Here is a 13,755-nt window from a genome sequence, read left to right as displayed (position 1 = left end):
TCATCGAAATATACAGCTGTGTGTCATCTGCGCTGCAGTGAAAGTTTCCGAATGACATCACCAAGAGGTAATATACAGTTGAAGTAGAACGTTCACATACACCTTAGCCAAATACATTTAAACTCAGTTTTCACAATTCCTAGTTTTCAGTATAATCCTAGTAAAAATTCCCTGTCTTAGGTCAGTTAGGATCACCACTTTATTTTAAGAATGTTAAATATCAGAATAATAGTAGTGATTTATTTCCGCTTTTATTTCTTTCATCACATTCCCAGTGGGTCAGAAGTTTACATAGACTCAATTAGTATTTGGTAGCATTGCCTTTAAATGGTTTAACTTGGGTCAAATGTTTCGGGGAAGCCTTCCACAAGCTTCCCACAATAAGTTGGATGAATTTTGGCCCATTCCTCTTGACAGGGCTCGTGTAACTGAGTAAGGTTTGTAGGCCTCCTTGCTCGCACACACTTTTTCAGTTCTGCCAACAAATTTTCTACAGGATTGAGGTCAGGACTTTGTGATGGCCACTCCAATACAATTTTTCCACAACTTTGGAAGTATGCTTGGGGTCATTGTCCGTTTGGAAGACCCTTCACATACAACCAAGCTTTAACTTCCTGACTGATGGCTTGAGATTTTGCTTAAATATATCCACATAATTGTCCCTCCTCATGATTCCATCTATTTTGTGAAGTGCACCAGTCCCTCCTGCAGCAAAGCACCCACACAACATGATGCTGCCACCTCAGTGCTTCACGGTTGGGATGGTGTACGTTGGCTTGCAAGCCTCCCTTTTTCCTCCAAACATAACGATGGTCATTATGGCCAAACAGTTTTATTTTTGTTTCAACAGACCAGAGGACATTTGTCCAAAATTATGATCTTTGTCCCCATGTGCAGTTGCAAACCGCAGTCGGGCTTTTTATTAATGGCGGGTTTGGAGCAGTGGCTTCTTCCTTGCTGAGCGGCCTTTCAGGTTATGTCGATATAGGACTTGTTTTTCTGTGGATATAGATAGTTTTGTACCCGTTTCCTCCAGCATCTTCACAAGGTCCTTTGCTGTTGTTCTGTGATTGATTTGCACTTTTGTATGTTCATCTCAAGGAGACAGACCGCATCTCCTTCCTGAGTGGTATGACGGCTGCATGGTCCCATGGTGATTATAGTTGCGTACTATTGTTTGTACAGATGAACGTGGTACCTTCAGGCGTTTGGAAATTGCTCACAAAGATGAACCAGACTTGTGGAGGTCTACAACTTGTGGAGGTCTTGGCTGATTTATTTTGATTTTCCAATGATGTCAAACAAAGAGGCACTGAGTTTGAAAGTAGGCCTTGAAATACATCCACAGCTACACCCCCAATTGACTCAGATGATGCCTATCAGAAGCTTCTAAAGCCATGACATAATTTTCAGGAATTTCCCAAGCTGTTTAAAGGCACAGTCAACTTAGTGTATGTAAACTTCTGAACCACTGGAATTGTGATACAGTGAATTATAAGTGAAATAATCTGTCTGTATTCAATTGTTGGAAAAATTACTTGTGTCATGCACAAAGTAGATGTCCTAACTGACTTGCCAAAACTATAGTTTGTTATTAACAAGAACGAGTTTGTTATTAACAAAACGAGTTTTAATGACTCCAACCTAAGTGTATGTAAACTTCCGACTTCCACTGTATATTTAGTTAGAACTATAGTGGTCCTAGAACAGAATCTTAAGGAAAACTTACCACTGATTTGTCAGATGACAAACTATCCACAGAGACGAACTGATAACTTTCAGACAGATAAGATCTAAACCAGGCAAGAACTTGTAGACCAATTAGGGCAATAAAGAACAAAGGAGTGAAAGACATGTACCACAGCAAACACACCAATAAGGGTCAAGTGTATAATACTCTAAAGCTTCTACCAAGATCTAATTTCCTAAGAGATCAAAATTGCTGTTTTCCAGGTTAGTATAGTTAGATGAGTCATAACTGTGTGACTGGCGGCATGGCACGGCCCAAAGCCTGCAACTGTCTGCCCACAGTCCATCTGGCAGGCTCTAGATGACCATGCCAGAGAGGACAGAGGTGTCAACACAGTCACAACTTAAAACAAGTCCATAACCTATTCGTTCTTGAAAAGATTAAAGGTCAGAGTTAGCTAATAGAATCATATTTCTGGATAGAAAACGTGGCACATGTATTCCGTTCTTCCTTTCGTGGCCAGACAGAGCTGACCCACTTGCACCTCCAGCTGCTCTGGTGTTAAATCTCACAGCTATGCTTCCACCACTTCCTGCAACCCTGTGTGTAACAAGGAACTGACCCCCCCCCTTCCTCCCCTCCTCCACAGAAGGAACTGTAGATAAAATGCAGAGGATATTATTATGTAAAATATATATTGTATAATTTGGATATTGTTGCAAATAGCTGAACAAGTCATTCATTTTTCACAGGTGTTGCTTAATCAATGTACTCATCTGTTTGATATTTAGTGTCACAGCTTGTTTTCTTACAAATAGACCTATTTTTTACAACATTGCTCATGGTGCATTGAGAAGACATGTTCAGGTGTCCAGAACTGTGGAAAGTGTATTTTGGTACCTGGCACAAAATTGATTATATTTTATAGCACTCTACCTTAGATCTTACAATTCTTTATATATGGGGGCTAACACTCTTCCTCCACACCTTTACCAGTGTGTGTGTGTGTGTGTGTGTGTGTGTGTGTGTGTAGAGGCTCAGGGTGCCATTCTGACTAATTAACACCCTGTCTTTGTTTGTTTGTCTCCGAGTCGTCGCTCGCGCTCCTAATTGCACAGAAAAGCTATTTTCACATCAAAGAAAAAAACTTTACAAACCAACCACATCAGAGACTTTGTACCTTAAGTTGATAAAAAATGATTCTCTGTGTAATTGTCTTTTGACGTCTAGCTAAGAACCAGTAATGAATCATATGCAATGACAGAGAGGTGTGTGTAGGTGTACTCTACATGCAGACTTATGTGCTTCCAGGGCTTATGCCTCTGTAAGATTTAGTTTAATGGGCTAACGCAGTCTTGAACCACACTGGCCACCTGCATTAGAAACGCACTTGGTCACACAGTGAGCCCTCATGACCTCTGACCTCTGCCCTTTAACCCTTGTCCTTGTCCTTTAGGTATGATGAGCCACCCTCCCATTCCCATCACAGAGCTGGCTGAACACACAGAGATACTCAAGGCCAATGATAGCCTGCGTCTGTCTCAGGAGTACGAGGTGAGAGCGACAGCATGGAGGATGGATGAGTCCTAGGACCTGGTTTTCTACTCAAGGATGTGTACCAGTTGCCCCTTGCAAACTGAAATGGCATCCTGTCCTAGACTCCTATAAATGAGGAGAAAATATTGCAATGTTTTTTTCCATCCTTTAACTCTTCATCTCTGTTTCCTGGTCCTCCAGTCCATTGACCCCAGTCAGCAGTTCACCTGGGAGCCTAACCCCAACCTTTTACACCTCTGTGTTGTAGTCCATTGACACCAGTCAGCAGTTCACCTGGGAGCCTAACCTCAACCTTTTACCTCTCTGTGTTGTAGTCCATCGACCCCAGTCAGCAGTTCACCTGGGAGCCTAACCCCAACCTTTTACCTCTCTGTGTTGTAGTCCATCGACCCCAGTCAGCAGTTCACCTGGGAGCACTCCAACCTGGAGGTGAACAAGCCCAAGAACCGCTATGCTAACGTCATCGCCTATGACCACACCCGCGTCGTCCTCGCCCCCATGGAAGGTTCAAGTCCAGGTACAGCTTATGAGATGTTGGCCTCACTTGTAAGACAATAAATCATTGTACAGTGAATGACACCCTTCCTCTTGTCCAGGTAGAGGTCAAATACTGGATGGATTCAATTCAGATTGTAGTGGCGGTTGCAGGGACCCAGATCAAGTCTATAGTTCTGAACTAAGACATTTTCAATGACGTCAATCGAACTTAACAACTCTCCTCTTCCCTCCACATTCTCCCCCTCTATATGCAGGTATCCTGGGCAGTGACTACATCAATGCTAACTACATAGACGGCTACAGGAAGCAGAATGCCTACATCGCCACACAGGGCCCGCTGGCAGAGACATTCGGGGACTTCTGGAGGATGGTGTGGGAACAGAGAGCAGCCTCCGTGGTCATGATGACCAGACTGGAGGAGAAGTCACGGGTGAGATGGGACAGAGACAGGAGAAGGCAACACTCATCCACTCACTGACATTATCTACTGTAGGGCAACACTCTTCCACTAGGTGTTAGAAAAAAGGGTTCTTCGTTTGTCCCAATAGGAGAACCATTTTTGGTTCTAGATAGATCCCTTTTGTGGTGAAAATGTGATTCACCACCTGGATTCGGTCTTATGTAGCAAAATTTGAAATGGTCTTTTTTTACATTGGATAAAAGTAGAGACTCAGAGCTACAAAATGGCATATCATGCACTGGATTTTTGAGGAGCAATGGGAAAGTAAATCTGCTTTGAAAGTTGATAAACTTGTAAACTTTTGCTTGAAATCAAACCACTTTCTGTAAAAATTAGAAACATGTAATATCCTAAAATGTAGCTAGCTAGACTATCTTACCTGTATACATCATCATGCATGATGGACGTGTCTCCCTGTCAGAAATGCCATACCACTGGTGCTCTTAGTTTGAAGATGTAATCCGTAGACAGGTGTTTTCTCCATTTCTTTAGCTATCATACTCTAATTCCACTGATTTCAGAACTCGATCCTCCAGAAAGTGGAGAACAACACTTATGCAGCTCCACTACACGATACATTTAAAAAAAGCTGTGTTCGACAGGATTACCAACACAGACTGACCAGCTCAAATAGACAGAAGCCTTCTATATGCCTGACCAATCCCAACTGCCCTCTCGGGATGTCCAGCCCACTCATCATCTCAACCAAGCATGACTGGTGGGAAGGTATTTTTCTGTGGCTTAACCAACAAGGTTAGAAATGTAACAATTTTATTTGTATTTACAGATGACATACAAGTTTGTTATTAAGGCACATGAAAGTTCACATTTTCTAGAAGGCATTTTCTGCAAAAAAAAAACTGTTTCCTGAAACTTGTCACAAGCAATAATACTGTAATTAGAACAATTTACTGGTGAAAGGGTTCCCCGTAGAACCTTGTATTAGAGAAAGGGCTCCACTTGGATCCAAGAAGATTGTTATTGTCAAAGGGTTCACCTATGGTGACAATTGAAAACCCTTTATGGTTCCAGGTAGCACCTTCTTTTCTAAGAGTGTGCTGTAGGGCAAAACCCAGCGACTATGAAGGGGACTAGGGCTTTGTCATTCACTGTAAGGTGGAGTCATCCACTATTTAAGGGCTCTGTCATCTACTGTAGGGCACTACTGTCATCCACTCAGTGTCATCCAATAGTCTAGTTTACTGAAGGTTACTAGGAGGCTGTCATCCACTGTAGGGCACTTTATAGGGCACAGTCATGAGTCATCCACTGAGGATGAGAGTGTACTGTCATCAGCTGTAATCAATTGGATACCATCCATTCAAAGGCACTGGCAGTAGGTCAAGACAATTAGGCTGATAGATTAGTCTTTTTTGGTTGTCAAGTTGTTTTTATGACAATAATAATGAGGATGACTATGATGATGACTTTAAATTTAACATTGATGACGAAGATGAGGTGCTGCTGCTGATGTTGTTGAGGATGATAATGTTGCTAATGTTGCTGTTGATGATGGTAATGTTGTTGACGCTGTTGTTGATGATGATGCTGTTGATAATGTAGTTGATGGTCGTTGATGATGTTGATGATGTTGATGATGTTGTTGATGCTGTTGATGCTGTTGATAATGTTGTTGATGCCGTATATGATAATGTTGTTGATGCCGTATATGATGATGCTGATGTTGTTGATGTCATATATGATGATGTTGATGATGTTGTTGATGCTGTATATGATGATGTTGATAATGTTGTTGATGCTGCTGATGATGTTGATAATATTGTTGATGCTGTTGATGATGATGTCGTTGATGATGTTGTTGATGTTGATGATTATGATGTTGTTGATAATGTTGTTGATGATGATGTTGCGGTTGTTGATTATGTTGATAATGTCGATGATAACAGTGTTGATAATGTTGTTGATGGTGTTTCTGTTGATGATGTTGATCATGTAGATGTTGTTGATGATGATGATGTAGATGTTGTTGATGACGATGTTGTTGAGAATGTTGTTGTTGATAGTGATGGGAATGATGATGTGTTGATAATGTTGATGATGATGATGTGTTGATAATGTTGATGATGATGTTGTTGAAAATGTTATTGATGTTGTTGATGATGTTGTTGATCATGTTGTTGATGATGGTTATGTTGTTGATGATTATGTTAATGATGATAATGTTGCTGATGATGGTTATAATGTTGTTGATGTTGATGACGATAATGTTGATGATGATGGTTATAAGGATGTTGATGATGATAATGTTGTTGATGACGATGATTATGTTGATGATGATGATGATGATGTTGACAATAATGTTGTTGATGATGATGATGATGATGATAATAATGGACATGTTGATGATAGAGAGTAGAGCTGCCGCTTTCAAGGAGCGGGACTCTAACCCAGAAGCTTGTAAGAAATCCCACTATGCCCTCCAACAAACCATCAAACACGCAACGTGTCAATACAGGACTAAGATCGAATTATACTACACCAGCTCCGACGCTCGTCGGATGTGGCAGGGCCTGCAAACTATTACAGACTACAAAGGGAAGCATAGCCAAGAGCTGCCCAGTGACACCAGCCTACCAGACCAGCTAAATAACTTCTATGCTCGCTTCGAGGCAAGTAACACTGAAACATGCATGAGAGCATCAGCTGTTCCGGATGGCCGTGTGATCACGCTCTCCGCAGCCAATGTGAGTAAGACATTTAAACAGGTCAACATTCGCAAGGCCGCTGGGCCAGACTGAATACCAACTGGCAAGTGTCTTCACTGACATTTTCAACCTCTTTCTGTCTGAGTCTGTAATATCAACATGTTTCAAACAGACCACCATAGTCCCTGTGCCCAAAAACACTAAGGTAACCTGCCTAAATGACTACCGACCTGTAGCACTCACGTCTGTAGCCATGAAATGCTTTGAAAGGCTGGTCAAGGCTGCTCACGTCAACACCATTATCCCAGAAACTCTAGACCCACTCCAATTTCCATCCCGAACCAACAGATGATGCAATCTCTCTTGCACTCCACACAGCCCTTTCCCACCTGGACAAAAGGAACACCTATGTGAGAATGCTATTCATTGACTACAGCTCAGAGTTCAACACCATAGTGCCCTCAAAGCTCATTACTAAGCTAAGGACCCTGGGACTAAACACCTCCCTCTGCAACTGGATCCTGGACTTCCTGGCGGGCCTCCCCCAGGTGATAAGAGTATGTAACAGCACATCCGCCACGCTGATCCTCAACACGGGGGTCCCTCAGGGGTGCGTGCTCAGTCCCCTCCTGTACTCCCTATTCACTCATGACTGTTTGCTGATGACACAACAGTGGTAAGCCTGATCACCAACATCGATGAGACAGCCTATAGAGAGGAGGTAAGAGACCTGGCCATGTGGTGCCAGGACAACAACCTCTGCCTCAATGTGATCAAGACAAATGATATGATTGTGGACTACAGGAAAAGAAGCACCGAGCATGCCACCATTTTCATTGACAGGTCTGTAGAGGAGCAGGTTGAGAGCTTCAAGTTCCTTGGCGTCCACATCACCAACAAATTAACATGGTCCAAGCACACCAAGACAGTCGACAAGCGACAAAACCTATTCCCCCTCAGGAGACTGAAAATATTTCGCATGGGTCCTCAGATCCTCAAAAGATTTTATAGCTGCACCATCGAGAGCATCCTGATGGTATGGCAACTGCTCAGCCTCCGACCGCAAGGCACGACAGAGGGTAGTCTGTATGGCCCCGTACATCACTGGGGCCAAGCTTCCTGCCATGCAGGACCACTATACCAGGCGGTGTCAGAGGAAGGCCCTAACAATTGTCAGAGACTCCAGCCACCCTAGTCATAGACTGTTCTTTCTGCTACCGCACGGCAAGCGGTACCGGAGCGCCAAGTCTAGGTCCAAGAGGCTTCTTAACAGCTTCTTCCCTAAGCCATAAGACTCCTGAACAGCTAATCAAATGGCTAGCCAGACTATTTGCAACCCCCCCACCCCAATGCTGCTGCTACTCTCTGTTATCATCTGTGCATAGCCACTTTAATAACCCTACCTGCATGTACATAATTACCTAAACTACCTCCACACCGGTGCCCTCGCACATTGACACATTGACACTGAACCGGTACCCCTGTATATAGCCTCCAAATTGACTCTGAACCGGTACCCCTGTATATAGCCTCCACATTGACACATTGACTCTGAACCGGTACCCCTGTATATAGCCTACACATTGACACATTGACTCTGAACCGGTACCCCTGTATATAGCCTCCACATTGACACATTTACTGTGAACCGGTACCCCTGTATATAGCCTCCACATTGACACATTGACTCTGAACCGGTACCCCTGTATATAGCCTCCACATTGACACATTGACTCTGAACCGGTACCCCTGTATATAGCCTCCACATTGATTGACACATTTACTCCACATTGAACCTGGTACCCCTGTATATAGCCTCCACATTGACACATTGACTCTGAACCGGTACCCCTGTATATATCCTCCACATTGACACATTGACTCTGAACCGGTACCCCTGTATATAGCCTCCACATTGACACATTGACTCTGAACCGGTACCCCTGTATATAGCCTCCACATTGACACATTTACTGCCTCCACATTGACACATTGACTCTGAACCGGTACCCCTGTATATAGCCTCCACATTGACACATTGACTCTGAACCGGTACCCCTGTATATAGCCTCCACATTGACACATTGACTACCCCTGAACCATTGACACATTGTGAACCCCCTGTATATAGCCTCCACATTGACTCTGAACCGGTACCCCACATTGACATTGACTCTGAACCTGTATATAGTACCCCTGTATATAGCCTCCACATTGACACATTGACTCTGAACCGGTACCCCTGTATATAGCCTCCACATTGACACATTGACTCTGAACCGGTACCCCTGTATATAGCCTCCACATTGACACATTGACACTGAACCAGTACCCCTGTATATAGCCTCCACATTGACTCTGAACCGGTACCCCTGTATATAGCCTCCACATTGACTCTGAACCGGTACCCCTGTATATAGCCTCCACATTGACTCTGAACCGGTACCCCTGTATATAGCCTCCACATTGACACATTGACTCTGAACCGGTACCCCTGTATATAGCCTCCACATTGACACATTGACACTGAACCGGTACCCCTGTATATAGCCTCCACATTGACTCTGAACCGGTACCCCTGTATATAGCCTCCACATTGACACATTGACTCTGAACCGGTACCCCTGTATATAGCCTCCACATTGACACATTGACTCTGAACCATTGACACATTGTGAACCCCCTGTATATAGACTCCACATTGACACATTGACTCTGAACCGGTACCCCTGTATATAGCCTCCACATTGACTCATTGACTCTGAACCGGTACCCCTGTATATAGCCTCCACATTGACACATTGACTCTGAACCATTGACACATTGTACCCCCTGTATATAGCCTCCACATTGACACATTGACTCTGAACCGGTACCCTTGTATATAGCCCCGCTATTGTTATTTACTGCTGCTCTTTAATCATTTGTTTTTCTTATCTTTGACTTATTTTTTGTTGTTGGTATTTTCTTCAAGCTGCATTGGGCTTTTAAGTAAGCATTTCACTGTAAGGTCTATTACACCTGTTGTATTCGGTGCATGTGACAAATAACATTTTTATTTATTTCATTTGATTTGATGATGATAATGATGTTGTTGATTATGTTAATGATGATGATGATGAAGATGTTACTGATGTGGTTGATGATGATGAGGTTAATGATGATGATAATGATAATGTTGCTTATGATGTTGATGATGTTAATGTCGATGTTGATGATAATGTTGTTGATGATGATGTTGGTGATGATGTTAATGATGATATTAATGTTGATGAGGATGTTAATGATGATGATGTTGTTGATTATGTTAATATTGATTGATTGAGGTTGATGATGATAATGTTGTTGATGATGAAGATGTTGATGATGATAATGATGATGTTATTGATGATGTTGATGATGATGATGTTGATGTTATTGATGATGTTAATGATTATGTTGATGATGATGTTAATGTTGATGATGTTGTTTATGATTATGATGATGATGTTAATGTTGATGATGTTGATGTTGTTTGATGATGATGATTATGATGAAGTTGTTGATGATGTTGTTTATGATAATGATGTTGATGATACTGTTGTTGATGATGATGATGTTTATAATGTTGTTTCTGATGATGATGTTAATGATGATATTAATGTTGATGATGATGTTAAAGATGATGATGTTGTTGATTATGCTAATGTTGATGTTGATGATGAGGTTAATGATGATGATAATGTTGTTGATGATGATGATAACGTTGATGTTGATGATGATGATGATGATGTTTATGATGATGTTGATGTTAATGATGATGATGATGTTAATGTTGATGACGTTGATGTTGTTTATGATTATGATGATGATGTTACATTTACATTTAAGTCATTTAGCAGACGCTCTTATCCAGAGCGACTTACAAATTGGTGAATTCACCTTCTGACATCCAGTGGAACAGCCACTTTACAATAGTGCATCTAAATCATTTAATGGGGGGGGGTGAGAAGGATTACTTATCCTATCCTAGGTATTCCTTGAAGAGGTGGGGTTTCAGGTGTCTCCGGAAGGTGGTGATTGACTCCGCTGTCCTGGCGTCGTGAGGGAGTTTGTTCCACCATTGGGGGGCCAGAGCAGCGAACAGTTTTGAGTGGGCTGAGCGGGAACTGTACTTCCTCAGTGGTAGGGAGGCGAGCAGGCCAGAGGTGGATGAACGCAGTGCCCTTGTTTGGGTGTAGGGCCTGATCAGAGCAAGGAGGTACTGCGGTGCCGTTCCCCTCACAGCTCCGTAGGCAAGCACCATGGTCTTGTAGCGGATGCGAGCTTCAACTGGAAGCCAGTGGAGAGAGCGGAGGAGCGGGGTGACGTGAGAGAACTTGGGAAGGTTGAACACCAGACGGGCTGCGGCGTTCTGGATGAGTTGTAGGGGTTTAATGGCACAGGAAGCGGCACAGGCGCCGCTTCCTGTGTGAGGCAGGGTCGTACTCTGCGGATGTTGTAGAGCATGAACCTACAGGAACAGGCCACCGCCATGATGTTAGTTGAGAACGACAGGGTGTTGTCCAGGATCACGCCAAGGTTCTTAGCGCTCTGGGAGGAGGACACAATGGAGTTGTCAACCGTGATGGCGAGATCATGGAACGGGCAGTCCTTCCCCGGGAGGAAGAGCAGCTCCGTCTTGCCGAGGTTCAGCTTGAGGTGGTGATCCGTCATCCACACTGATATGTCTGCCAGATATGCAGAGATGCGATTCGCCACCTGGTCATCAGAAGGGGGAAAGGAGAAGATTTAATTGTGTGTCGTCTGCATAGCAATGATAGGAGAGACCATGTGAGGTTATGACAGAGCCAAGTGACTTGGTGTATAGCGAGAATAGGAGAGGGCCTAGAACAGAGCCCTGGGGGACACCAGTGGTGAGAGCGCGTGGCGAGGAGACAGATTCTCGCCACGCCACCTGGTAGGAGCGACCTGTCAGGTAGGACGCAATCCAAGCGTGGGCCGCGCCGGAGATGCCCAACTCGGAGAGGGTGGAGAGGAGGATCTGATGGTTCACAGTATCGAAGGCAGCCGATAGGTCTAGAAGGATGAGAGCAGAGGAGAGAGAGTTAGCTTTAGCAGTGCGGAGCGCCTCCGTGATACAGAGAAGAGCAGTCTCAGTTGAATGACTAGTCTTGAAACCTGACTGATTTGGATCAAGAAGGTCATTCTGAGAGAGATAGCGGGAGAGCTGGCCAAGGACGGCACGTTCAAGAGTTTTGGAGAGAAAAGAAAGAAGGGATACTGGTCTGTAGTTGTTGACATCGGAGGGATCGAGTGTAGGTTTTTCAGAAGGGGTGCAACTCTCGCTCTCTTGAAGACGGAAGGGACGTAGCCAGCAGTCAGGGATGAGTTGATGAGCGAGGTGAGGTAAGGGAGAAGGTCTCCGGAAATGGTCTGGAGAAGAGAGGAGGGGATAGGGTCAAGCGGGCAGGTTGTTGGGCGGCCGGCCGTCACAAGAAGCGAGATTTCATCTGGAGAGAGAGGGGAGAAAGAGGTCAGAGCACAGGGTAGGGCAGTGTGAGCAGAACCAGCGGTGTCGTTTGACTTAGCAAACGAGGATCGGATGTCGTCGACCTTCTTTTCAAAATGGTTGACGAAGTCATCTGCAGAGAGGGAGGAGGGGGGAGGAGGATTCAGGAGGGAGGAGAAGGTGGCAAAGAGCTTCCTAGGGTTAGAGGCAGATGCTTGGAATTTAGAGTGGTAGAAAGTGGCTTTAGCAGCAGAGACAGAGGAGGAAAATGTAGAGAGGAGGGAGTGAAAGGATGCCAGGTCCGCAGGGAGGCGAGTTTTCCTCCATTTCCGCTCGGCTGCCCGGAGCACTGTTCTGTGAGCTCGCAATGAGTCGTCGAGCCACGGAGCGGGAGGGGAGGACCGAGCCGGCCTGGAGGATAGGGGACATAGAGAGTCAAAGGATGCAGAAAGGGAAGAGAGGAGGGTTGAGGAGGCAGAATCAGGAGATAGGTTGGAGAAGGTATGAGCAGAGGGAAGAGATGATAGGATGGAAGAGGAAAGAGTAGCGGGGGAGAGAGAGCGAAGGTTGAGACGGCGCGATACCATCCGAGTAGGGGCAGTGTGGGAAGTGTTGGATGAGAGCGAGAGGGAAAAGGATACAAGGTAGTGGTCGGAGACTTGGAGGGGAGTTGCAATGAGGTTAGTGGAAGAACAGCATCTAGTAAAGATGAGGTCGAGCGTATTGCCTGCCTTGTGAGTAGGGGGGGAAGGTGAGAGGGTGAGGTCAAAAGAGGAGAGGAGTGGAAAGAAGGAGGCAGAGAGGAATGAGTCAAAGGTAGATGTGGGGAGGTTAAAGTCGCCCAGGACTGTGAGAGGTGAGCCGTCCTCAGGAAAGGAGCTTATCAAGGCATCAAGCTCATTGATGAACTCTCCGAGGGAACCTGGAGGGCGATAAATGATAAGGATGTTAAGCTTGAAAGGGCTGGTAACTGTGACAGCATGGAATTCAAAGGAGGCGATAGACAGATGGGTAAGGGGAGAAAGAGAGAATGACCACTTGGGAGAGATGAGGATCCCGGTGCCACCACCCCGCTGACCAGAAGCTCTCGGGGTGTGCGAGAACACGTGGGCGGACGAAGAGAGAGCAGTAGGAGTAGCAGTGTTATCTGTGGTGATCCATGTTTCCGTCAGTGCCAAGAAGTCGAGGGACTGGAGGGAGGCATAGGCTGAGATGAACTCTGCCTTGTTGGCCGCAGATCGGCAGTTCCAGAGGCTACCGGAGACCTGGAACTCCACGTGGGTCGTGCGCGCTGGGACCACCAGATTAGGGTGGCCGCGGCCACGCGGTGTGGAGCGTTTGTATGGTCTGTGCAGAGAGGAGAGAACAGGGATAGATAGACACATAGTTGACA

General features: G+C 44.9%; 1 protein-coding gene across 5 annotated transcripts in view; it reads left to right on the top strand.

The window, feature by feature from the left end:
* The window catches only part of LOC135510748 (receptor-type tyrosine-protein phosphatase S-like), a 139,433-nt gene that overhangs the window by 108,140 nt on the left and 17,538 nt on the right, over nt 1–13,755 (top strand). For all 5 annotated transcript variants that reach the window (XM_064931956.1, XM_064931934.1, XM_064931942.1 and 2 more), the window contains 3 exons: nt 3,147–3,244; nt 3,629–3,764; nt 4,000–4,175. In XM_064931956.1, coding sequence (XP_064788028.1) covers nt 3,147–3,244; nt 3,629–3,764; nt 4,000–4,175 — 410 coding nt within the window. The remainder of the gene's footprint in view (nt 1–3,146; nt 3,245–3,628; nt 3,765–3,999; nt 4,176–13,755) is intronic.

The sequence above is a fragment of the Oncorhynchus masou genome, chromosome 3, assembly GCF_036934945.1.
Source record: "Oncorhynchus masou masou isolate Uvic2021 chromosome 3, UVic_Omas_1.1, whole genome shotgun sequence".
Lineage (NCBI taxonomy): Eukaryota > Metazoa > Chordata > Actinopteri > Salmoniformes > Salmonidae > Oncorhynchus > Oncorhynchus masou.
The sequence above is the reverse complement of the archived record's forward strand: the minus strand, read 5'-3'. Positions and strand labels throughout refer to the sequence as shown.